The sequence below is a fragment of the Dysidea avara genome, chromosome 5 (assembly GCF_963678975.1).
Source record: "Dysidea avara chromosome 5, odDysAvar1.4, whole genome shotgun sequence".
Lineage (NCBI taxonomy): Eukaryota > Metazoa > Porifera > Demospongiae > Dictyoceratida > Dysideidae > Dysidea > Dysidea avara.
The window spans coordinates 13,867,138-13,894,094 of NC_089276.1; the positions used below are offsets into that span (position 1 = coordinate 13,867,138).

At 37.3% G+C, this 26,957-nt stretch overlaps 1 protein-coding gene and 1 long non-coding RNA gene across 3 annotated transcripts in view; one reads left to right on the forward strand and one right to left on the reverse strand.

The window, feature by feature from the left end:
• LOC136256697 (uncharacterized) overlaps positions 1-26,957 on the forward strand; it is a 124,161-nt gene that overhangs the window by 76,503 nt on the left and 20,701 nt on the right. The window lies entirely within an intron of this gene.
• On the reverse strand, positions 901-26,710 carry LOC136256693 (uncharacterized). Of its 2 annotated transcripts, none has more exons than XM_066049675.1 (19): positions 26,530-26,710; positions 22,399-22,505; positions 22,071-22,340; positions 15,804-16,055; positions 12,889-12,984; positions 12,542-12,838; positions 11,512-11,715; positions 9,113-9,397; positions 8,991-9,059; positions 8,685-8,735; positions 8,337-8,609; positions 7,365-7,472; positions 7,249-7,311; positions 4,322-4,606; positions 2,074-2,157; positions 1,951-2,022; positions 1,626-1,904; positions 1,369-1,569; positions 901-1,215 (listed from the first exon to the last, which is right to left on the reverse strand). In XM_066049675.1, exons 2-19 carry the CDS (start codon positions 22,457-22,459, stop codon positions 1,133-1,135), a joined length of 3,033 nt encoding a protein of 1,010 aa, XP_065905747.1. In that variant the 5' UTR covers positions 22,460-22,505; positions 26,530-26,710; the 3' UTR covers positions 901-1,132. The 2 variants fall into 2 exon arrangements, with proteins under 2 accessions (XP_065905747.1, XP_065905748.1); XM_066049676.1 differs by having other exon boundaries at positions 26,525-26,710.

Below are 26,957 nucleotides of genomic sequence, written 5' to 3' on the forward strand. Positions count from 1 at the left end.
TTTTTCAATACGTGACAAAATACACAGCGCAAAAAATTATGCTTCCTGACGTTTCGGTTTCGTGCATAACGAATTAGCTATGAATTCCTTGAGTCAGAAATACCCGAATGTGCATAATTCCTGAATCACAGGAAATGTATATGGGATTGTGTGATTAGGCCAATGAAACTTGATTAGCAGTTTCGCGTCATCGCCCGCATGCTTTTGATACACCCGCATGGAATTTCATTATTGGTATTTCAGATCGAAATACTCTAATAGAACAGTCACTTTTACTCTAATAGAGCAATCAGCTATACTCTAATGGAAAAATCACTTGTTATAGATTAGTAACGTACTTTAGCTATTTAATGCAAGAGTAATCAGTGTAGATCTCACTGTTTTTTTTGTCAGAAATCTTCATGTTTGGGATGTGTGTTGTGCTTTTGGGAAAATAATGAATAATGAATAATAACCGCCCGCCCGCATCAAATTTTCAAAAATCTGAGCGAGAAACTGGTAATCAAGTTTCATTGGCCTTAGCTATATCACAATTAAAATTTATCTTTCGGTAATTATACAGCTACACGAATGTCAGTGTTTAATTCCTTTCAGGAAATGTGCATGAATCAGTATGACAATTTTGTGATGAACTTATACATTTCCTGAAAATTGTATTTACAGAAAATTCAGTCATTTACAGAAACATCATGCTGGGAAACATATATTTTTGTGCAGTGATAGTTCCAGTGCATGATAAATCAACTGAGTGAACCAGTAAGTGAATGTGAACTATCCAGCCCTGTTCAAGTAGCTAATTAGCTAGCTATGCTCCAATAAATTCTTGACCACCCACATCTGTTACTGTCAGCATTAAAATGTACTGTTTCACTTTCCCGGGTTTTTTTCCCTTGCATATTATTGGTTCACACAGGTCAGTGTGCTATTGAGTCAGCATTGGTTCATCTTAGTGTTTTTATCAAATAACAAATGTATGCTATAAACATGTAGGGATACATGTATGTATAAACATGTATGTATACACGTGTATGTATACATATATGTCACTAGCAGTTGCATCTTATCAATGAGATATTTACATAGCTGCATCAAAATTTATGTTCTGGATGAAGGATAGCTGGTCACATGCCCATCAAGATTGTGATGTTGGGAAGGTAGATGTGGTAACTGCTGTGGTAGGTGGAGAATCAAAAGAGTTTAACGTCCTTAGCCGTTCTGAATAAGAAAAAACAAACATGATAAGTACTACACAGATGCACAAATAAATTGCATTTCAAAACAAGTTTTCATCATACAATAGTACTCTAGTCACAGTCACTAAAAATTTTATGCTAAATATTGGTAACACTAGTGACATTTACACTATACCTTCACTAGAAGATGATGGTTGTGCACTCATTGCTTCTGCTACAGAGGACACATTGGTTACTGACATATTAGATGCTGACACATTTGATAATGGTTGTGCTGCATCAGGTAACATTGAGGCAACAGCAGTGGGGGTACTTGATACTGGTATAGTGTTAACTGTAGTTGTTTCAGCAGAGTCACTGAGAGCTTCAATTATTTCTGTATAAATAAAAGAACTAATTTAAAGGAAATGCAAATATATCACTGAACTTTACCATATCTCAAATCTCCAACAATTTTTTTGGATTCCTCACTATCCACCAGATTTTCTACTGAATCACAAAACCCAACAAGGTGAACCTCCTTCCTCAATGGTCTGATCATTGCAGCTAGGATGTTGCAGTTAGCCAGCTCAGCAGTGGGTAACATGGCTAGCTGGTACTCCAGTCCTTCTGGTACAACTGCAGTTCTCTTTATTTTACTAAGAGTCTTTTTGTAGTCAGGTGGTAAACAGTAACATAATTTTGCAAAGTTTCTTCTCAGTACAAGAAGACCTGCGTACATTGTGTAACTAGATGTGGCATCAAATCTATCACTTACCTTTGCAATTAGGACTGAGCACTACCATATGTTGTGCAATTGCTTGATTGAAAAATGATGTACAACGAGCTTCTGTGAGTAACCAACATGAATTTTAAGCAAACAATAACTTGTACAAACAACCTGCTGCACTATCTGGTGATGAACCTGAAGACTGGTTGCCATTGGAATGTGACACTGGTGCGTTGCTCACAACTTCAATTACCTCTGCATAAAAAGATTATACAATGCATTACTCAAGTATTACATGTACGTATTGACAAAATTTAAAAAGAAATTCAACTGTCACATACTGTATGTTGCATGTGTGTATCTATCTACTCTTAAGGTGCAACTTAATCAGGCATGTGCGGCCAAGGAAAGCCAATGCATTCAGGTGTGCAACAGACAAGCGTGTTTTTACAGGAACCAAGAAAACACGATTTTCATGCATTTCTATCTCGGTAATGGCTAATTTTTTTCTGTGAAACATTCTTTAGGATGAGACATCTTCCACACAAATTAGAGCTTAATTAGTCCAGCCGTCTTTAAAGATACGCATCTTCAAAGTTTATCTGATGTTCTTCATTTTTCTTTATCTTCTTTGCTAATTTTTCTTTTCATACCACTTACAAAAATTACCATAGATTGAACAAGCTTTTAGTGATGCACCGATAAGAGATTTTGCTGATTATCCGATTAACCAATATTGAAATCCCAAAACGGATAACCAATCCAATGTTTATTTTTACCAGAAATTCACATGTATTTTGTAAAATTGCCATTTTAAACTTTATTTTTAAGAAAACACTAGCATCAGTCAGTAAAATTAATCTGTTAAATATTACCAATACCAATATTGCTGAAATTTAGCTGATAAACCGATTCTGATTATTTGCTAATTAATCAGTGCATCACTACAAGCCTTAATAAATTGGCATGAAGATAGGCTGACCATCATAGCTCAGACCTTTTGTGATTTGAAAGTACTTTGAATATTAGCTAAGGAGATATTAAGAAAACATCAAACCAGGGACCTCCGCACGTATATACCTAAACCCTTTACCACTCTGCCACTGCTGTCTATTAGAGTACTACTACTACTACTACTACTACTACTACAAAAATGGTCAGGCTATATAGCATACATAAGAGCCATACAATTGAGATACTCTAATACAGCAGTCAGCCTCACTGCAATTTGTTGTCATGCCTACCGTTTAAACTACTCATGTAAACTAGTTGAATTTTCTTGTACGTGTCAGGTAACTATCATGGTACAAACCGTCAGTAACGTAATGAATAAATATCAATGAGTTATAACATGAAAATCAACCATACATGCAAGTACTAAGTGTGTTTCAAATCCCGTTATAGAGCAGTCATATACATGCAACGTTCAGCAACTTATACGAAGTAGAATAATGCAAAAATTAATTTCAATAGAATAACAATGTTTCTTAAAATCTAGTCTACTTCTGCTGTTTACCTACAGGAAAAAGAGACATAAGCCAGCAAGGCTATACAAACACAAAATGATATCTAACCCAAAAACAGCCCAGTTGTGAAAAAGGGTGTGGCTTTCCAAAAATAAGCTAGTATGAAAAACATGTGATATCAAAAGTGGCGGCCAAGAAATGGCTGCAATGATATTATGTTAATTAATTTTTAATGTTACAAGCTTATTTTTCAAGTCTGCACCCTTTTACATAGCTTGGAAATGTCCAGAGGATCAGAAAAGTGTAAAATATATTTTACAAAAAGCTCTGCACTGTTTCATTAGAGTATGTGACTGCTCTACAGTATATGTGGGTCAAAGACTAAGCTCAATCCTTCTGAAAAAAGTTCTCCATTTCTCCTGGTCCCTTTTTGCTACGCCTGAAAACACTGAAATCTGCATGCACACATCTTAGCTACTTCCTTGAAAATACTAAGGACTTTTAGTTTATATGTCAAAGTCAAGCCTTAATAAGCTAATGTCCATTTAATTCCACGTGGGGTGCTTTCAGGTATTAAGTCACTCTCTAGAGTTCCTATGGATACATATACATGAAATTGACAAGGAGAAAACATCCTGACCCCCTGGCAGACTCTTGTAAGTGTTTCAGCGTTAATTGGTTGGCTGCAGGTTCAAGGCCGCCCAGGGCCAGTCATGGTTTTTTTCTCCTTTCTCTACCTTTTCAAATGTACTTACATGTAACAACTTAAACAGACCAGGTGTCCTACAGACCTTCAGCACTTGTGCTGTAAAGTCTTTAACAAATAAATAAATAAATAAAAGTTAAGCAAATAAACCTAGAACTAAATTTAATGTGTGACATGATCTTAAAGTACATTATTAAAATACACACAAAACAAACTTAGCAATACAGAATAAAAAGTAGATCCATACCAGATCGTAAGTTATGTATAAACTTCTTTGAAGTGACACTATCACTATCAATCACATCTTCTATAGTATCGCAAAACTGTAATACATCAAAGTCAGAGTTTAGCTGTTTAATCATTATGGCAAGAATCATTTCATTCCTCTCATTAATGGATGGCAGGTTATTTAGATCATGCTGTAATCCATCTCCTACTGTTGCCCTTCGCTTTAATCTAGTAATAGTCACCATATGGTCTCTTGGTAGACATCGACACAATCCCACAAAGTTCTTCTTAAGTATGGTAACAACTGTATAAAAGCAGAGTACATGTGGGTTGCAGTGTTCATGGCTGCTACTATGTACAATGTACATGTATAGTACAAGGGAATTATCTGAGCATTTAGTTACATGTATACTAAAAGTGGATCACTGCTTAGTGTGTACAATAAAGAATTGTTTAGAACGTAAATCAATGAACTTGTCATTGGCATAAACATTGTGGCTTGGGTACGTGAGGATCCCATTTCTACTGTATAACATCTACCACTTTCACACATCACCCTTAAGGGAAGAGAAAGTGTATAAATGTCGTATAGCACTGTACTGTTACCAGTGCACAGGAATGCATTAACTTGAAATGGAGGTAGTATCTTAAACATATATCCTTCCTAGGAGGGAATATATTTTTGATATACTGCCTTTATTTCTTATTTACGCACTCCCAGAAATCATCATATTACTTTGATGAAACTTTCTTCTGTAATGCCACTTTATGGGATCGATTGTGAGTCATAGTTTTGTGAATAATGAAACAAGCTAGAGTCAAGTTGTGGGCTTGGAAAGGAAGATAGTTCAGTTCTTTATTGCATGAAGATAGTCAAGGTTAGTGTATACTGCTGCTTTGATGACACGCGTGATGTCACACCTTTAGCACAAGGTGTGGTGTTAAATGGATTTAGCCATTAGCATTATGAACATATATATACATGATTTGGTTTATTAATAACTAGTAAAGTAAGTACTTTGGTGCACTTTAAACATCATTATGAAATCGCATTTTGGTTTTCTGTGCTTAATAACACATCCAAAATCAAAATTTTTGGCCGCAATAACACTTTGTCGTAAAAGTCTAAATGAAAAACCTTTTTGCTCACAACAAACAAATAAAAATCCTTTCTATACTATTCCAAAGAGCATGACCACGCGTGTAAGTACTGCTATTAGTATAAAAGTATTCTTACCCCCAGATTTCCTGAAAACAGTAGCCATTACACTTCACGCATCATAGGAAAACTAAACTGATAATCTGTAGATAGCAGCCATTTTGATAACTAATCAAAACATGAAGTAATCCAGACAAGGGAGGATGTATTAAAATATTTGTGACGCCTAACTGTACTGTCCCAATTGTGTAATAAAGGCCGGTAACCAGGTACAGTTGTGCTTTATAGCTAAAGTTACATCACTTTTGTTCAATGCTAAAAATCATTACACATCATGCAGTATACTTATACCTGTAGTAATTCTTTTACCATTATTATTCTGGGTGGTGCGTAGACTACCACTACCATACTGTGTACAGTATTGATTAAGTGTAGCTGATGTTATAATGCATGATGTTTGCTACATATAGATTAATCAAATAATCAATTTAGTAATCAATGATTAATCAATCAATAAATTAATTGAAACTGAGAGCCTTAACTCAAACCAATGCAACCTATACACCACTGGATTCTCCTGTTCATTCGGAGTAACAGTTTCATCATCCCACAACATACAGTACATGAGTTAAGACAGCTCACATACAATGTGGTAAAAGTAAAGTTTACCATCATCATTTCCTTTTTGGAATGGCCTTCTTTTTAGTGCACACAGAGATATACAGAGAAAACACTATACCTTGATTGATGTGCCAGTCCATGGTGAACAGACTGAACCAAATCCTGTCTTTGTAGTGTGTTTCAGTCGTGAGTTATGATTGATTAAATAAGCACCTGTAATTTGTTTGCTGTATCGTTGCTGTACAAATCAAGTTTATTCCTGTTCCAACTAGGGCTGAGACAGAGTTTCAAATGTTACGTGGGTTTGAAGGCTAAGTAAACTTCGAATTATAATTTAAGTATCCTTCAAAGCTTTGTAATGCACTCATAGCCTATGAATGAATTACAAATAAATATCGTTGCATTTATTGCAGCTGCTTACTGATCTTGTGTGATCGATTTTTGTCTCTTCAGAAGTGCCACACCCACATTTAAACCATCGCAGTTTAGCTTGCTACCATAGTTACAGCTTTAAACACCTTATAAAGTGATGGATACTGCAGGAAAACGTCTGTTTAGCCATTAGTTGGTGTTTACCTATGAATGATTGTAGTATAGCGGACACGCCCATTTGCAATCGATCAATCACATCATTCAGTACTGCTGCTATGTACTTTCCTAATGCTTACAAACTTGGTTTAGAAGGATAAAACATAAGAAGGATGCTAGCAAATACAAGAAAACTTCTAACTTAAAAGCTAACACCGAAGCTTCAAAAGTTCGAACATTTTATTAGCAAATGTTTGAAGGCAAATTTCAATATTCATTCCCAGCCCTAGTTCCACCTGTCTAGCTCTATAACTCCAAGACTATTCATCACAAAAGGCTAAAACTCTGGCTGTCCATTCCTTTGCTGCTATAAGCAGAGAAGCAATAAAATGGAATTTGAGGAATGTGCAAAAATGACCGGTTTTTTAATGCTCAGCAGGTCACATATATTAGTTGTAACATGGGAACATGTGATTTGCCTGATATGTTTTATCTAAATAAATGGGCATCATACAAATCCACTCATCTGAAAACTTTTGTGATGCAGGTGATTGCATAATGGAGATCCATTGTAGTTCATTTAAATATTTGAATGTACAACAACACATACTTGAGTTCTTCTTAGAAGTATGTATTACCTTTAGAGTTAGGATCCAAAGATGTTTGAGAAAATGCCAATTGAAATATTGGACTATGTGAACCTAAAGCAACAAACACAACATACTACATAGTGGCATAGACAATACCGCCTTACCAGCTGGTGGTTGTGGGTCAGCAAGTTGATGATTGGAGGATAGTGATGATGGTGTGTTATTTTGGCTGACGTGTGAGACTCCAGGATGTTGAATACTTTGTGCAACACCTATAGTTTACAGTGATAGCAATAAATGAATTCTAGTATTTAGCAATAAAGCTTATAAGACTGAATATTTAGGCAACAGTGAGGGGACTGGAGAAGTTGACGTTTCATGCAGATCAACTTACGTATAATCATTTGTAAATTTACTAATTGGTAGATTGTGCCGGAGGAATCCTCATTACACTATCCTGTATGCACTTACAGTATGTAGGTGGGTCACTGGCAGCACCTTTATAGCCCAGTGCATGTGATATGCATGTATATACTTTCACCCATACATGAAAGACAATGTACGTCACTAATTCTATGTATACTTGGTTTCAATTATGCCATCCAGTATGCACATAGATGGGTAGGCTTAGCAATATACAGCACTTCCTCGATTATCTGAACCTTTATTATCCAAATAAACGACTGCTCCATTAGAGCATTTTGTCTAAGATATACGTTCTATTAGAGTATTTGAACAGGGTTCTGTATATAAATAAATGGGCTTTGATTATCCAAACTTTTTGATTATGTGAACATGTCTTGGTCCCAAGGGGGTCAGATAATCGAGGAAGCACTGTACCTCAAGAAACACACAGAATACCCTGACCTTATATAAACCACATTTGAACAACCATCTTCAACTTATTGCATAGCTATGTACATAGGTGAAATACATACTACATTCAAACACGGTAAACCTTTTAACACTTTTAAAGGTCAAGGTTTGAACTTGTGCAAAATTTTGAAGATTAACAAAGAATTATGTATATGAAGCATTGAGTCATTCTATAGATTCGAATTTTCACAGATCTTGTAAAAACTGTCAAAGTCTTGTCCTTGGAGACAGCTCTAGCCCTAAGAATGTGTATCGTATACCTGATTTTATTTCTGTGATTAGAACCATTAGATCACTTGAATTAGATATTTTCTCCAGTTGATCACATAAGTCCAGCAAATCTTCTTTGCACTTTAATTTCTCAATCAAACAATTCAACATCATTTTGTTTGCTACATTACAGTTACTGCAACTCAGTATTATCCAAATCTGTTCATCACTGATGTGGTTCTGTAATTTTCCAACACTCTGTTCATACTCAGCAGGCATCAGTTGTACAATTGTGTCATAGTGCGACTTAAGTACACTAAAATCTAGATAAAAAACAATACAAAATATTTAGAATACAAACGCTAGATGACACACTTATGTAGTGAATTCAAACAAACCTTCATTAGAGGTCAATATATGTGGTAATTCCACTACATCATCATCTTTATCTGGAATTATAAAAACTTAAGTAAAGATATACAGTAGCAAAATAATCTTTTGCCTGTAGATTAACATAGTACAAATCACTTGCACAGCTAACAGTCAGCTGTAACAGTATAGCAACTGTAAATGAAACAGTAATTGATCAGTCACAGTCTCATCTTTTCCACTGCACAAAATTATCATGGTACACAAACAATACAAGAAAATCATTGCACACTGGTCTAAATTCTTACATACATACAGCCAGCTAAACACCTCACCATGGGTTTCAGCTAAATTGTTAACTGGTTGATGATGCTCAACAACTTGATGTTGGTGTTGACTGGCCACTATGGCAAACACACAAGTTCAATCTTTTCTGATGCAAAATATATAAACCCACCCGCTCTTAGATCACAGAGAATAGCAACCAGTTCTCCAGGTTCTGGTAATATGTTCATGACCTTTTCCAATCTATCACAAAGTTCACTTAAATTTCTATTTTCTTTATAATGACCAATTAAAAAGTCGAGAATTGTTTTATTAGCAGTAATGTGATTATCAGTACTAAGTATCTGGCAGACTTGGTCATCACTAAAACAACGTAATAATACTTCCAGTGTTTGTCCATAGTTTGTAGGTAGACATTGAAGAATATTAGAATAATGTGATTGTACTAGCTCCAAACCTGTGTAGATAGATTCACCAGTAATATAAGGTGTTTATTATAGTACAAATGCAGCAAAGAGAATTTGCCTTCAACCTTTAACAATAATATTCAGAAAGCAACAATTTTCGACCTGAAACCTGCAGCTGGTGAAAACTGTACTCATATTACTTTGTATATATGTGGCCATGTCAGTAGTATTTAAGTATCAGTATGGGTATTCAACATACATTTGTATGTATCAGAAATGGGACCCACAGATTTTCCAGAATAAATTCAGCAATAACAAGTTGATGTTGTGCTACTTCTAAAAACCAGGCGCCATGCAGCTAGCTAACTCATCTGGAATTAACTATAGACAGTATATACTACTATGAATTAACCTACTATGTATTACTACTTTACAATAGGGTAGTTTTGGATTGTGCAATAATATTATTAGCTAATTCTCGTATTTCGTGATTCATGAAATATTCGTAATTCGTTCTATTACGTTGCTATGCACTGCTAAGGAAGCGTTTGTTAAACAAACCGCTTTTACCAACATATTACGCACAAAACTATCTTCTAAACTGTTTTATAATGTGACTAACGTGTTTTTCCCACAAATTCTCTTGAAAAGGCCTCAAAGCTGCTCTTCATTTTTGTTCGCGTACGTAAAGGGATACGCCCCCTTTCAACTCAAAGCGATAGGCTATTCCTGGTAGTGTACGAGGCCTGCACCATTGTTTTTCAGTTGCTAAATTCCTGAAAACCTCAAGGGGAAGGTAGTCTGAGGAAAGTCACCACACCCGTATTTCAGTCCGCCGAAAAGAAACCACCTCAGAGCAAAGTTCACCTGTGCAGAAGTTTAATACAGACTTCATTTCACTTTTACTTCTTATGTAAAAGCTGCTTTTACCATTATTAAACGATTTTGCCCACGTGGGTGCGTACGGACAAACATAGATAGGTAGATAGGTACACACACACACTTTTACGAAAACAATTTCAGTAAACCAGGCGCATGCCCACAGCCGGCCTTCTGCCGGCTGTGGGCGTGCGCCTGGTTTAACAAGAATCTGAAGTGGCTTTATGTACTTACAGTATAATAAAATTCTCTTGGAAACACTTCTGAAACACTGCTAGCATAAAACCAGAATAACAAATCAAGATACTCTAATAGAGCAATCACTTACCAGTCACTTAAGTATGTGACTGCTCTATTAGAGTATTTTGGTTTTTAAAGCTGCAATTTTATACATGCTGACAATTGTACTTACAGCAGTAATACATGTATGTAATTTGCTCTATCACTATTAGGGACTACTTTTAGAATAATGGAAATGGTTGCCATACTCAACTATCATAAAAGCGCAGCTAGGTCATTATAGGAGGTGGTCTTCATGCTCTGTTTTTAGTGGTGAACCAATCATGTAGCTACGATATGGTTTGCCAATTTTTACAGGTTTGTCATTGCTCTACTCCTAATCTACAGTCAGAGTTTATATCTAACATATTGTTGCAAGAAAATAAGAAAGAAAACAAGATAAAAACACATGACCTAAACAGGCCATTTTCTATTTTGCTATAAAAGGGATTGAATAAACTGGCTGGGTGAAAAAAATGCATGCTGCATAAAAAATCACCAGATATGCCTGTTCATGGGGAGTAAGAAAATCTCTATTTCGTGTTTAGCATAAGGTACATGAGTTATGGGCACTTAGTTACGATGTGGTAGAATAAAGTTTACCATTGCCATTAATTTTCATTGTTGGTATATGGTCTTTTCTTTGTCTACACGAAGATGTACATGGAAAATACTATACCTTGATCAATTTGCCAGTTCATGGTAAATAGACTGAGCCAAACCTCGTCTTTGTAGCTAGTTTCAGTCGTGAGTTGTGATCAATTAAATAAGCAACTGAAATTTATTTGCCTTATTACTGCTACAGTATACAAATCAAAGTTACGTATTGCTTTTCCAACTGTCTAGTGCTATAACTCCAAGACTATTCACCACAAAAAGCTGAATGTTTGGCTGTCTGTACTATAGATAACAGTGAAGCAATAAAATGGAATTTGAGGAATGTGCAAATACAACCGGTCACATATACAACAGATACACATACAATATTTTCCACATACGTACACACCTGGAATAACTTCCACTGTTACATCATTTCTACTGTTAACAACACTAGGTATCACTCCACCAGTAGTAGAACATGTGGGTACTGTTGTAGCCATAGTAACAGTCATGTGCTGACCAAAGGATGGCTTCATATCCGGATGAAGTGTTATATTAGAAAGGTCAGACAGCGGTGTGGTTGGTAAAGAACTAGCCCCATCAGGTCCAACTACAAATAGTAACATGTTTGATTCTTAACTACATTATATGCATTGGTACAAAAGAATACCATGATCAAGTATATCAGCGGCTGCTACAAAATGGTTTAATTTCTGTGTACTAATGAGACACCTTCCTATTTATAAACACATTTTGGTCATACACAATGTATGTCCAAATCAATTTCAAGTATGAAGGAACACATAACTTTGTGTTATAAAGAAACACATGGTCTTCTGTGAAGTTATTGTTTGGCATAAACGTAATAATAATTTCATACACAATAATATCTAAACAGTTTTTTTCTAGTACTTGTGATATGAAGTAATGGACGTGGGTGATGTCATCTCCACCAAATTTTCTCTTCATCTTTCTTTATCGTGTATCCATGTTGTAGTCACATGATCTTTTGTATACAATGAAATAGCCATCACAAGCTGATCAACTGGTGTTTTGTTTAATGCTGTGGGATGAAGCACCATCGAGATATGGCCAATCAAAGTATGTAGTGGGTATAAAGTAACGGTGAATGATAACAGAAAAAGCTACTCTTTAGGCAGCCTTGCAGTGGAGATTTTCTTTGAACGGATCAATGAATGGTATGATTTTGTCATGGTGAGTGTTGTGGCATTAGTGAATTCTTTCTACTGTTTACAGATAGAAAGCAATAATGATTTTATACAAGTCTGTGTGTTAGTGTCCAATATACGTATTGGACTTTAAGGGTTAAGTATACTTTAACTGTCAGGACACTAGTTGGAACTGATTATTGTTTTGGGTCTAATAGGTCACTATTATCTATTCTACTAGCTAAACAAGTACACATACTACCATACCACATCGAATCTCTTGTACACAACTACTTGATCCCATTAGTTTATCCATTATATCAGAAAATCTTGTCATACCTCCACTACTAGTATTGTAACTTAAAGTGACAACTATAAATGTTATAATTCTTTTATTGATCAGTTTGAAATCCATTAATTTTGCTGGTATCAGTGTGTCAAGCTGTTGCTGCTGTTCTGATCCTGCAAATTCTGGTAGACCTTTCAACTTTTCAATTGTAGATTGATGGTCAACAGGGAGTGATTCACATAACAGAGGAAAGCTCACATTCACAATTGACCATTCTGTGTGTAAAAATAACTTGAGACACAATAAAGCAAAGGTATGAAATCACCTGACGGATTTAATAAGCACTTTAAGTTCAATGACAGCTTTGTACTACGTGGCTTCTTTACTATTTCCTTAGGTGACTCCAGCATCATTCCTGTGACTATGAATAAATGTGTTAGAACTAGTACAATTCAACAATACCATTCTATATTACAGGGAATGGAAGGACTGCATAAACACTAAGTAGGGCAGACTGGGGTTTCCACTTGGATAGTGGCTCTTGACAGGGATGGGAGGGGGCAACTGAGACAATTTGCCTTGGGCCCTACTTTTTTGAGGGCCCCAGGGGCTGGGAATTGAGATCAAGATACTCTAATAGAACAGTCACCCTAACTAATACAACAGTTAAGAAAATATTCAGAAACTGTTAAAATCAGTCTCACATTTAATTTCAGATAGGGCCAAAAATTTTCCTAGATGATAAGTTTTTGGCAGCTCAAGATACCCTAATATAGCAGCCACCCTAATACAACTAAGCTTCTGAAATCTCTATTATGTTCACTCTCAGAGGATCTAATTTTCAAAAATTTCCTGGGAAGGAATGACCCCAGACTCCCCTAGGTTGTGCTTTGCACACTAAGGCCACTTATTACTAATTTTATTTTTCAGATCTCTCACTCGCATTGCTATGTCTCACTGCCAAAAATTTTAGATTGCATCGATATCCAAATTCTAGCTGATTATTCTGATAACTGATATTAAGCAATAGATTAGCTAATACCGATAACCAATCCAATATACACTAACACTCATCCTCACCATTATTAAATGACTCATATTGGTGACATAAGTAATATTTATACCATGGCTGCGAGGGATTTTGTTGATATATACACCCAAATCCCAAGGGCCGCAGGCCCAAAGGCTGCGGGTGTATATGTCAGCAAAATCCCAAGCAGCTGTGGTACAAGTGACATATATCACTTGGGGTGCACTCACCTAATAGGTGAAAGAACTAACGAGAACTCATCCCATTTGTTTTATACAGTAGCATCTGAAGATCGATCACGGTTTTAATAGCGTGAGCTAATAGCCATCAAAACGTTGTCCATATGTTAAAACGTAATTAATACGTTACTGTGCTTCAACACACAATGTTAGAAAACTTGCGATTGTGGGGTGGAGTTTATATTGTTATCATTTTTGTACTAAGTTAAGCCAACTAACTTTGCTATTGGGACAGTAAGTAAGTTATTATATTAAGTTAAGTACTTAGGACTGTAAGCTACTAACCTATTTCAACGTAGCAGTAGTAGCTTTGCTGTTCCGTGGTCTGTTCAAAGGCTGGTCTGTTCAAAGGCTGATACGGGGTGGGTAGAAATACGCATCCACAATTGCCCAAACAATTATTTTATGCCTTCATTAACCTTTAGTAACAACCAACTACCCTATCTTAACAAATGTGCTAAGCTTAGCAACTACTACAAAAACGAGTCCCACAATACAAAGTTCTATGTCACTCAATATAATGAGTCAAAGCGCATCGATTCTTTGAACTGGCTGGGTATCAAAGTCATGACAAACCGCTTTCCCATGATATTTCCTGGGCAATATGCGAGTTAAACACCGAGCGGCACCTTTGAACACCCACGCTAAAGTGGTATATGTATTGATATACAACTCATTCTAGGCTAAAATGCAAAGGTACACTGCAAGTAAAAGTTACTCATGGTAAACAGGTTTTACGTACATTTTACTACTGCAACTGAGACAAGTGGCTGGTACTACATAGAAACCTAAAACCTCAGTTTACTATTGGGCATAGCCTTAAACCTGACAGTTTATTATGGGCACGGCTTGTAGTCACTACTAAACCATCAACACATAACTAATTGAAATGCCAAATATCATATGTCTAGCCTCCCCCGGGTTTTTCTAAAATTTTACAATAATCAGTTTTAACAAGACTAGACTAAGTGGTGGGGCAAGATGGGTTATGGTACCATGTGAATCAGATATGATCAGTTTAATAGCAACAGAAGTGATTTTATTGAGCATAGGTTTTTTGATTTGCTCCAGGCCCCCATCAATTCTCTTGGCGGCCCCAACTCTAATAGAAATCTTAATACAGTAGTCAGTGATTGCTCTATTAGAGTATTTCTTAGCAGTGAGTCACATATGTACTGTAAGACCTCAGGTAAAAAGTCTTCTCAAAGAGCCTACATTTCAATTTTGCCCAGTGGGACATGCCATCTAGCCTACATGGTGATTGGACCTCACACAATAGTGATGGCAGACCCAAAACTTGAGTTTCCATCCAACTTGCAGATGCTCCCACGTTGTCAGATATATCAGCCCTAAATGACTGTCTAATGCAATTTTTGTCTTAGTAGCAAGCTCTGAAAGCACAGCACACTCTCAGTTTGCTGCATATATTTCACATATAGTCATCCAAAAATTAAAGAAAACAAAGGTGGGAATGTGGGCCAATAAATGTATCAATTCATAAATTCACAAGAGCAATTCCCACATTAATTATATCACCAAACAGTGGAACCTCAGTTATCCAAACCTCTTGGGACCAGCAGTGGTCCATATGTCTGAAAAGTCCATAACTGTGTATGAATAATCTTAAAATAGCATAAAGAGTATTTTTTTTTTAAATTTCAGTATTATGAACTACTCTAATAGAACAGTCATTTCTGTAGGTTGGTTAACCGAGAATTTGGATAAGTGGGGTCCAGATAACGGGGTTCTACTGTACAATGAATCCAGAGATATTCCAGTAAACTGTCACATTATTTCTACATTAGATAATAACTACAAAATTTAATGGCACAAAACTTTTTACCATTCTCTGGATGGAAAAATAAAAGACGTGGTACATTTGGTACATCAACACTATTCTTCTCACATGGCTACCTGCTTACATAGTGTCCTAGCAAGTCTTTGACTTGCAATACATTAAAGATCACTTACCTAGGCCACTGATTCTTTTAGACTGCCTTGTAGTCTTGCTAATTCCTTTAAGTTGCCTTGTGCTCATCGGCATTTTTTGTCTTACAGGCCTTCTTCTACTACCAGAACAACTACAAGCCTTGTCTACTAATGCTTCTTCATCACTAACAGTACAACTGATGATAACATTATCTACCACACTATCATCTAGTTGATCAACACCATCACTAATCTTAACATTAGCATGTTGAGAATAAAGTTTGTTAGTAGTATCTAAAATGAAACATAGAGTGGTTGACAGCTCATTGTACAGTAACCCTTCAATACATACACAAGGATAAATATTAAAAAGACAGTTTGCACCATAACTTGGTGTGTAGATAGGATCCTGGTATTCTGACAGTCGACACAGTACTTGAGTTAGTATTCAGGGAAAAAACTTTCATCTTGCAGCTATATTGGTAATGGCAATCTAAACACACTGAATTGAAATAATATATACTCCCAAATTGTATGTACATGCATATGACAGTTTTTGTGTTGTTTTTTTTCTCCAGAATTGGGATACTTTATATACAATACAGCAGGAACTTGATTATCCAAACACTAAAAGTGACTGTTCTATTAGAGTATAATGGAGACCCCACTGTAAAAAATGCCATACATGTAAAACTACATAGGCACAATGGACCTTATCCACAACAATGTCATAGCCATAAAATGGTGTTGTGGTTGTATCACACGCATGCATAATTAATAGCTAATAACGAGTGTTTGAGGTGAAAACGCGGTGGAACATTAATCCTTTGCCCTGCATCCAATCGTGCCCGTAAAAACTTTGGGGGCTTGTCCGGGAGCCAAGAACAACTACATTGCCACCGATTTGTTATGGAGTGGATTCATCAGCCGATTTTTATTGCGGTTGTTGGGTTAGCCCAGACCGCCAGTCTTAAAGTCCTTGTTACCGGGTTAATGGTACCTGTAAAGGTGACGATTGTTTTATACAACTGATTCTGTTGTTCATCGTGTTTATTGGTTCCTGTAGATCGCTTGTGATTGGCAAGAAGATTATCACATGTAGTGGGCACTAATTAGATAATTGGAGTAAAAAGCTGTTAATTTCTTAGTTAATTGATTGCTAATCACTACTGGTCACTGGTGTTTAACTACTTATTGTTACGTGTTCGTCGCTGGAGTTAATTCGAATACTATTATTAACATGTCATTCAAAGTAGAGAGTTTCGCGGCTAGCCCAACTTTAGAAGTCTTTAAAAGGCTGAATTGTTGCTAGTCGCTCAACATTACAAGCTGTCAGTCACATCGTCGATGGGTAAGGGAGAAGTCAAGAAGGTAGTGTTAAGCTATTTAACTGAGGAGGAGCTCCTGTCCGAAGAAGAACTGGAAAGAGCAAATGTAAGTCGAGAAGATGTTCTAGAGCTTAAGAAGCTTGAGTTACAGGAAAGAGATAAGTCGATACAGTTAAAGTTAAGGGAGCTAGAAATAAGGGAGAAGGAGCTGGCAATAGAATACAAGGCCAAAGAGATAGAATTAGAGAAGGCTAAGAGTAAAGTAGCTACTCCTGTAGACACCAAGGCAGTTGTAGATGTTGGAAAGCACATTTGTTTTGTACCGTCTTTTCAGGAAGTAGAGGTGGATAAATATTTTATGCATTTCAAGAAAATTGCTGCCAGCCTAAAGTTGCCAGAGGACAGTGTTATTACAAAGTGTATTAATTGGAAAGGCCAGAGAGATTTATTCAGTCCATCCTGTTGAGTAGAGTGCCAGGTACACAATAGTTAAAGAGTCTATTTTGAAAGAATATGAGTTTGTTCCCGAAGCATACAGATAGAAATTTAGAAACACTTCAAAGGATAACAAACAAACTTTTGTTGAATTTGCTTGGGATAAAGAACATCTGTTTGACAGATGGTGTGTTTCCCAGAATGTCGGTGGAGGTTTCACAAAGTTAAGGCAATTGCTATTGGTGGAAGAATTTAAGAACTGATTGTCTAATAAGGTCAAGACTTACTTAGATGAGCACAAAGCTGAGACACTCCAGCAAGCTGCTGTTTTGGCAGATGAGTATACGTTGATGCACCAAAGAGTTTTCTCTCCTGAATTAGAAGCTGTAGACCCAAAGAGCCGTCCATCACCTCCCAGTAGAAATAGTAATGGGCCTGGCCTAGGTCAAGGGGGTCGTTATAACCTGAAGAATAATGATCAAGGTGACGGTACCAAGAAAGGGAACAGATTATTTCCTGGACCTACCTGCCATTACTGTAAGCATAAGGGACATGTTATGTCTGAGCATCGGGCTCTATAAAAAAAAGAGAAGAACCAGAAGGCAGATTTGGTGGTTATGAAGCCAGATGTCAATACCCGCTGTAGAAGAGACTAATGAAGAGAACGAGATTAAACCTTTTATTTCTGAAGGTAGAGTGTCACTTATGGGGATGGATGCTTCCAGTTGTACTACGATTTTGAGAGATACTGGTGCCAGCCAATCACTGTTGGTGAAGGATGTTTTATCTCTCAATGAACAGTCATTTACAGGCAACAGTGTTTTGATCCAAGGGATTAAATCTGGAATGGCAAGTGTGCCTTTGCACATAGTAGTGGACTTACAGTCAAGCTTGATATCCGGACCGGTGATGGTTGGGATTGCAGCCTTTCTCCCAGTCCATGGAATCTCCCTAATCCTTGGGAATGACTTAGCTGGTGATCGTGTCATGGCTGATCCATGTGTATCCCCCAAACCTTGCTTGAGTGTCGTATCAGATGACAGTGGTATTAAGATGTCAGAGGTTTTTCCGGCCTGTGCAGTCACCCGAGCCATGGCTAAGCAGATAGAAGCTGAGAAGTCTAGGATGGTTCCAGTGTCAAGTAGTGAGAGCCCAATATCCAGTAGTGAGAGTCAAATGTCTTGTGATGTACAGCAGCTTCCAGAGATGAGCAGTGACCTGCCCAGTGGTGAGAACAGGGTTACTCCTGATGCTGGCCCACCACTGACTAGAGAACAGCTGATCCTGAGTTACGAGCCATTGCACAACATGCAGGTGAGGAATACGAAGTGAGAGATAGTCCAGTGTCGCACTTTATGAAGAATGGATAGTGGAGATCACCATCTGTTCCATCATCAGATGAATGGGAAACCTATCAGATAGGAGTACCACAGAACTGTCGGATGGAAGTGATGAAGCTAGCTCATTCTGGTCCTCTGGCTGGACACTTGGGAGTAAGCAAGACCTGCAGACGAATCCTATCTCATTTTTATTGGCCTAGAATCAGGAGTGATGTAAGAAAATTTTGTAAAGAGTGTCATGTGTGCCAAGTGGTTGGAAACCCCAACCAAAAGAATCCTATAACCCTGCTGAAGCCTATACCTGCATTTACTGAGCCATTCTCTAAAGTCATGATAGACTGTGTTGGCCCTTTGCCTAAGACTAAGGCAGGTAATCAATATTTATTGACAATTATGTACACCTCAACTCGTTTTTCTGAAGCTGTTCCTCTGAGGAACATTAAGGCAAAAACAATAATTAAAACTCTTGTTAAGTTTTTTATCCCTTTTGGTCTCCCACAGGCTATTCAGTCAGACCAAGGTTCTAATTTCATGTCTAGTCGTTTCCAGCAAGTGTCACATCAGTTGGGTATTCGGCAATTCAAGTCCAGTGCCTGCCTGCCTATCATCCACAATTCTCAGTGAGCTCTAGAACGTTTCCACCAGACGTTGAAGAACATGCTCAGGAAGTATTGTCTGGAAGATGAGAAAGAATGGGATGAAGGTGTTCATTTAGTATTGTTTGCTGCCAGGGAATCAATCCAGGAGTCACTTGGATTTAGCCCTTTTGAATCGGTATTTGGCAGGACTGTGCGTGACCCACTGAAGCTTCTTAAGGAACAATGGCTTACTGAAGACACTTCATTGAGTTTATTGGACTATGTAAGTGACCTCTGGACTAAGTTGTCAACTGCGTGTAAGTTAGCCCAGCAGAATTAGAAAGTAGCTCAGCAGAGGATGAAAGTGTGGTATGACAGGAGGGCACACAAACGAAGTTTCAAACCAGGTGATAAGGTCCTGGTGTTGTTGCCTATCTCTGGCCATCCACTCCAGACTTGCTACAGTGGTCCTGATGTCATAGAAGAGAAGGTAAATAATGTTGATTATGTGATCCAGACTCCTGAACGGTGGAAGAGTAGACCATCGTGCCATATAAATATGCTAAAAGAGTACTATAGCCCATCTGTGACATCTGCTAAACAGCATTCTACAAAACCTGTAGCTGTATCTGTTGGTATGGAAAGCACTGTTAAGGAGGACACAATTCAAGGTGAACTCAGGCTGACAAATTCTGATGTTCTATCCAACTTGGATGAGAAACTGAATCACTTGCCTTTGAATGAGCGAAAGGAATTAGTTGCACTATTGGAAGAGTTTAAAATATTGTTTCCAGATACACCAGGTAGAACCATAGCCATACAACATGATGTCGATGTAGGTGATGCTACTCCCTGCAAACAGCATCCTTATTGTATGAATCTATCAAAATTACAACATCTAACAAAGGAAGTAGAATATATGCTACATAATGGTATCATTGAACCTAGCTCAAGCGAATGGAGCTCACCCTGTGTATTAGTACCAAAACCAGATGGAAGTTATCATTTTTGCACAGATTTTAGACGTCTCAATGCTGTAACTGTGACAGATTCCCATCCAATCCCGAGGATAGATGACTGTATAGACCAGATTGGACCAGCAAAATTTGTCAGTAAGCTTGACCTATTAAAGGGATATTGGCAAGTACCTCTCACAGAACATGTCAAAAGATTGTCAGCCTTTGTCACCCCTCAAGGATTGTATCAGTACAAGGTAATGCCCTTCAGCATGAAAAATGCTCCAGCCACCTTTCAGCAGCTTATCAACCAGTTACTGCAACATTTAGATGGTTGCGAGGGCTATATCGATGATGTAATTGTGTATAGTGACACATGGGAAGAACACCTCTCATGCCTTCGTGCACTCTTTACCACATTAGCAGCAGCCAATCTAACAGTCAACCTTAAGAAGAGTGAGTTTGGCCATGCTCATATCACATACTTAGGGTATGTAGTTGGGCAAGGTCAAGTCAGGCCAGTTATGTCTAAGGTAAAACTTCCATGCTCCAGTTAACAATAAAGAACTGATGCGTTTTTTAGGCATAGCAGGATGTTATAGGAAGTTCTGCAGGAATTTTTCTGTAGTGACTGCTCCTTTCATAAATCTGTTGAAGAAACGTGAACTGTATGTGTGGTCCCCTATTTGTCAACAAGCATTTGAACGAGTTAAAGCTATTTTGTATTCCAACCCTATACTTGTAGCCTCAGATTTTGGTAAGCAATTCAAGTTGGCTGTGGACGCCAGTGATGGGTCTGTTCTTCAACAGAAGGATGATTAGGGCATTGACCACCCAGTGTGCTATTATTCTACGAAGTTTGATGAACACCAAAGCATGTCTTCCACTATAGAGAAAGAAACTTTAGCACTGTTACCTTTATTTTCTTCCCATTTTCTTTGTGATATGTACTTTAGGTATTAGCAACTCTTTTTTGTATCCATGTGTCTGTAATTTTTTTCACTGTATGCATGTGAGGGGAACTTTGTAGGGGGGGGGGGGAAGTATTGTGGTTGTATCACGCGTATGCATAATTAATAGCTAACAACGAGTGTTTGAGGTGAAAACGCGACGGAACATTGATCCTTCACCCTGTGTCCAATCGTACCTGTAACGGCGGCAATAGTTGTGGGACTTTCGTAAAATTTGTATGGACAACTATGGGAAGAACGACCATATCTAAGCCAAGAAAGAAGATATTGAGCTCTAACCCTCCGGTATGGCTATAAGACATTGCAATAAATATGTAGAAACTATTTTCGGGTGGTTTTCAAACTAACGCTAGACTGCTTTTCATTCTGTTACCTTATAACCATACCTGCAGGTTAGAGTTCGATATCTTCTACCTTGGCTGAATATACCACTGTTCAAAAAATTTCCTTCCATAGTCGCCCATACAAATTTTACAAAAGTCCCACAACTATTGCGGCCATTTTTACATATTTGACGTCGTTGCAGATAAGGTCCATTGCATACTCATAAAGGTATCAATCCCCAATATACAGACAGTACTATCATACTAAATGATACAATGATCACATCGAACAACTTTGAAGGATTTAACTATCGCATATTTGTGCTACACTAGAGTATCTAACACAGAGATTGTTTGTTATTATACATACAAGATCACCTGCTTTAATCTTGTCTATGAGACTACCCATTACTGACACAGAATCAAGCCAGTCACAAAACTGATGATGATCTTTCACAATATCAAGATGGACTAATAACATATTCATAACACGTTGACAACATAATCGTCGACTGTCTCCACTGAGAATATACTGCTCCACTTGATCAGTAATAGTAAAGTGACGACGTAAAATTTTAATTGTTAGTTTACAATTTGGTATTAAACTTTGATACAAGAAATAATAGCATTTGTTCAGTACAGCATATTCTGCAAATATTCACACAGAAACATATGTAATAATAGCTCATGCAACACATCTCCTCACCAGGTTTGTCCATAACCTCATCAATTGCTTGTAGTCCATGTAACACTTGCAAATCAGTCATTTTGGGATTCACAACTTGTACTTACTGTAATTGTCTTTAATTCTCTCTACAAGGCACATGTGATAATATAAGTGCAACATTGCCAAGGAGTGATCATTGTCACATACTGTACTTAGCTACAGTTAGTATAGTACATGTGATACACATGTAGCAAAATACCATATTTACTTGCTTAAACGCTGCACCTTCAATAGCAGCAGTGCCATGATTAATTTTGAAAATAAAGACTTCAACATCATTTTCAAGAGTGGTGGTCAAATTTGAATAGTCATCACACCAACTTTGCTACCTAAGGTAATAAATGCCACCGTGGCATTTAATCAAGAAAATATGGAAATCCCTCCTAAGTAATGTAGCCATGCCTCAAATAGAAATTCTACAAAAAGTCTGGATCACCAATCTAATACTGTATGACATAACCACTACCTATAGTATGTTCACGTTGAGCTGAATTCTCAAAAACATTTAATAACTCATGGATGCAATTACACACGATTTTGAAATTAAGCTCATTTGTAGTACTACTTGACCCACTAAAAATATTTCAAAATCTTATTGTTCAAATGTTTCATATAACATTTACGGCCAATCAAACTTTTCACAATACATTTCCTATGGGGAGGCCATATAAGTAGACTATCCATTACAGCTCTTTCTCGAATATGCAATGGAGCCAAACCATACGTGTCTGTTGTTGACACCTTTGCTGTTACCAATAATCATCTGGTTGGTTGAAATGTTAACTCTGTTGAGAAAAAATCAAGTTTTAATTTTTAGCTGTTTTTCAGGATTCAGCTCAACGTGAACATACTATAATAACTGTACCCACGCAGAAAACTTACAAGTATATGTGACCTAATTTTAGAAAACCGTTGATATCCGTACAATTTTCAAAATGCATTCTATTTGTTCTTTGTTTTCTACAGGGACGGAGGAATGGACTAGCCAAGTTTCAGCTTCCTAAGTTAAGCAGCATTGGAAATACAGCACTAGACAGCCAGATGAGCAAATAATTTGATATGTACAGAAGCTATCGAGAAAAGAATCTACAGGCACTTACATAAACCATCATAACTTACTGATACAACGATGTATGGAATTGAATCTTGGCTCATGTGTTCACCATGAATTTGTGCATCCACCAAGGTATGGTTTTTTTCCCCAGGCATGCTTCTTTGTTTGAGAAGGAAGGCAAATTCACTGAAAAACGATCGTCGGTAAATTCTTTCGTCACCGCAATGTAAACGTTTGTAACTTTGGAATTGTTTCGTGTATGGAGATGAAACAAAGATTTTTGTACTCCCCATGGACAGGCAAACACGATGATGCTCAGAATTTATCCATTGGTGATTTAATTCACCCACCAGCTAAGCGATAAAAACTTGCATTTTTTTTTCTGGAGCTTGCGTTTTTTACCCATAGTTGTTAAATGCATTTTATTACAAAAGTACTGTTGTGCGTATAGCGACGGTTTTCCAAAATTCAGTCACATATATTAATTCTATCTTTCAGTTTAAACACATGAAAGCATGGCTTCTTAGATAATTTACTTTGGAGTAAAATAATAACTTGAGAGTACGCAGGACAAATTTCAAGTACTACATCACCTCTATATAAAATCAGATAGTGGCATAAATGCCACATATGAAGAGCTCAGCCATATACTGTATATCACCACACAAATGACTACATGGAAAAGGATACCAAACCCATAAAAAATGATAGTCATCAAACCAGCCATCAGTCAAATAAAACATACTTAGAATCAAAACTGGGTCTTAATTAAAACAGAGGGGTGTGCACCAAGAGCTATGTTTTGTGGTATATTACTTAAATAGGTAGGAATGCATGTTATTGTCAGTAGGCATATTTGGAGCCCCACCCATTTACAGGTGCATAATAGGTTGCTGTCTGCATGTAGATAAAGCTACACCCACTTTTTTGCTGTCTAGAGGATTACATGGAGCCACTTCCACCAATCAATACAAAAGTTACATCTAAGTTGGTTAACGAAGTGGGTACAGCCCTTGAAAGAAGCTAGACTACTGTAGGACTAGACTATGGTACTATGCACAGTTTCACACTGTTATCCAGACAAAATGTGACCTGGTTGATCCATAGATAACTAATCCCAGGTATGGGATCGAAAACCCCAATAGTACTGTACAACATGTTCCTTGAATCTTAAGAGAAAATCACCTTTGTCAGTCTTTAGAAAGAGTATCTCAAGTATTCTGGATGTTCTGAGGAAGATTTTAAATGGTTGCTGGGTTTAAACAGATTACTCGCTACCCAGTAGTACTCTCATGCATGACTTTCCAATTGGAAATTCATTGCCGTATGTGTGAGAGGAAAGTTTAGCCTTCCTATACTGCCTGACTGGATGAGGTTTCTGTTTCACTTAAAGATTATAGTACAAGGCCAGTAGTTTTGTATGCTTAAATAGTCAGCTTGTTCCTACTCTGTTTTTTCCTACTTCATAACAAAATATTACAGCTATTCTAATATCTTGTAGAAGATTGCCATAAATAAGACAAGAACTCACAATGATAGTGCACAGACTACTTTACCATGCAACAGACCTTGTGCTACTGTTTAGAATACTAACAATCTATTCACCTACAAGAACCATTTAAAACAACAGCCAGAATGCTTTAAAACAGTCTTTCAAAAGATTGGCAAAGGCACCTTGTACAAGGGGGTGGCTCTCCAATATATCCTGGACTAGTATGATCTTCGTTCTTGACCCTTGACTTTTACTAAGAAACACACCTGACTCTTGATTAAATTCTAGTACATTTCTGTAAAATTATGTTTACGATGATATCCTAAAAATAACGATCATGGCATACACTTTACGAATGGTGCTTGTCCTTTGAATTTCCAGTTTGACCTTTGATTTTCACTTTGACCAAGGAGATTGTAGTATAGGATATATTAAAGTGCCACCTCCTTGCAGAATTCAAGACATGGAGTGTGTCTTCAGTGCTATACGACACTGGGGTTAGTATATCTATGACCTGGTTATGGATCACACATATGCACACCATGGTAAATCACACGTTCTCATAGAGAGAACACAGATTTATTACTGAGATCTCACTTTAGTTACAATAGAGAGAATACAGATTTACTACTGAGATCTCACTTTTAGTCACAAATAGAGAGAACACAGATCTATTACTGCAAGGGGGTGTCACGTCGGCTCACGCTGTAGGTAGATCTGCGACCGCAGTCAAAGTCTTGACTGGGGAAAATTTCACCTTGACCCTTGACTTGCAGTGTTTATCATCTTTGACCTGCGACTTGAGCATTTCTTGTCGAAATTTTGACCTCTACTTATTTCTCTATTTTCCTATATGCACCTGTGCTTGTAACCTAGTATAATATTTTCTTAATGCATGCTACCAGCAGCTGGGAGAGAAAAATCATTATAGTTACGGCGAAATGCTTGTTTGAGCTTTAAAACATCTTCTTGGAGATCCTTACTTCTTGTGAGTTACATATAATTCCGTAAACTTGATAATAGCTACGTATAGTTTTCGAACCTTCTGTATCGTCTTGACCCTTGACCCACTGTAAGAACAATTTTGTAGCCTTGACTGTTGACTTAGAGTTTGACCGCAGTCACAGATCGACCTAAATCAAGAGCCTGAGTGACACTCCCTTGTTACTGAGATCTCACTTTAGTCACAATAGAGAGAACACAGATTTATTACTGAGATCTCACTTTTAGTCACAAATAGAGAGAACACAGATTTACTACTGAGATCTCACTTTAGTCACAATAGAGAGAACACAGATTTACTACTGAGATCTCACTTTAGTCACAATAGAGAGAATACAGATTTACTGCTGAAAAAACCTGACACCATACCAGTGCGTAGTAGATTACACTCTTGCTCGGACACAATTTCCCCAAACATAAGGTGAAAGAGATTTACTACTGAAAAAACCTGACATCAGTGCGTAGATTAACGTCCCAAACATAAGGTGAAACCAAAGGTGTGTTTCATGGAACTACGTACCCACCACCCTGGCTACACATGAATCTATAATTACAACCTCACTTCACACCGATTACTCTTCTTTTGTCCTCCCGGTCTTCTTAATTCTGATGAATCACTCCACCGCAAACACACCTTTCACGTAATGGGATTTTTTTAGAGATTTCCCCGTCCGTTTGAGGTTAGTCTGGCGCGGCCGCCCCTTCGCATAAAGAGGAAGGGTCTGGTCACTCTAGCATACAAAATTTGTAGCCTGTTACCGAAAACAGGTAACACCAATCAGATCGCGTTGTTGGTAATTGCTGAATTTTTGTGACGTTTGTTTATAAGTTACCATAGATACTATGGAATTACGTAATGAGTGAAAGAGATTATCGCGAAGTTTCATGAAGATGAGATAATGATTGAGGCTGCTGATAGTCGTCTATACGGTGTAACTGAGATCTGCTTACTTTGTATGGTCGTCAGACGTGTTATTCTTGTTGCCATTG

Bases quoted from the DNA above. Each gene is read 5' to 3' on its own strand.
- LOC136256693 (XM_066049675.1), bottom strand. From the start codon at position 22,459: ATGACTGATTTGCAAGTGTTACATGGACTACAAGCAATTGATGAGGTT. The intron at 9,060-9,112 runs GTGGGTTTATAT...TGTTTGCCATAG, and splicing joins TCTCTGTGATCTAAGAGCGG to TGGCCAGTCAACACCAACAT. The intron at 8,610-8,684 runs GTTTGTTTGAAT...TTTTTTATCTAG, and splicing joins TATATTGACCTCTAATGAAG to ATTTTAGTGTACTTAAGTCG.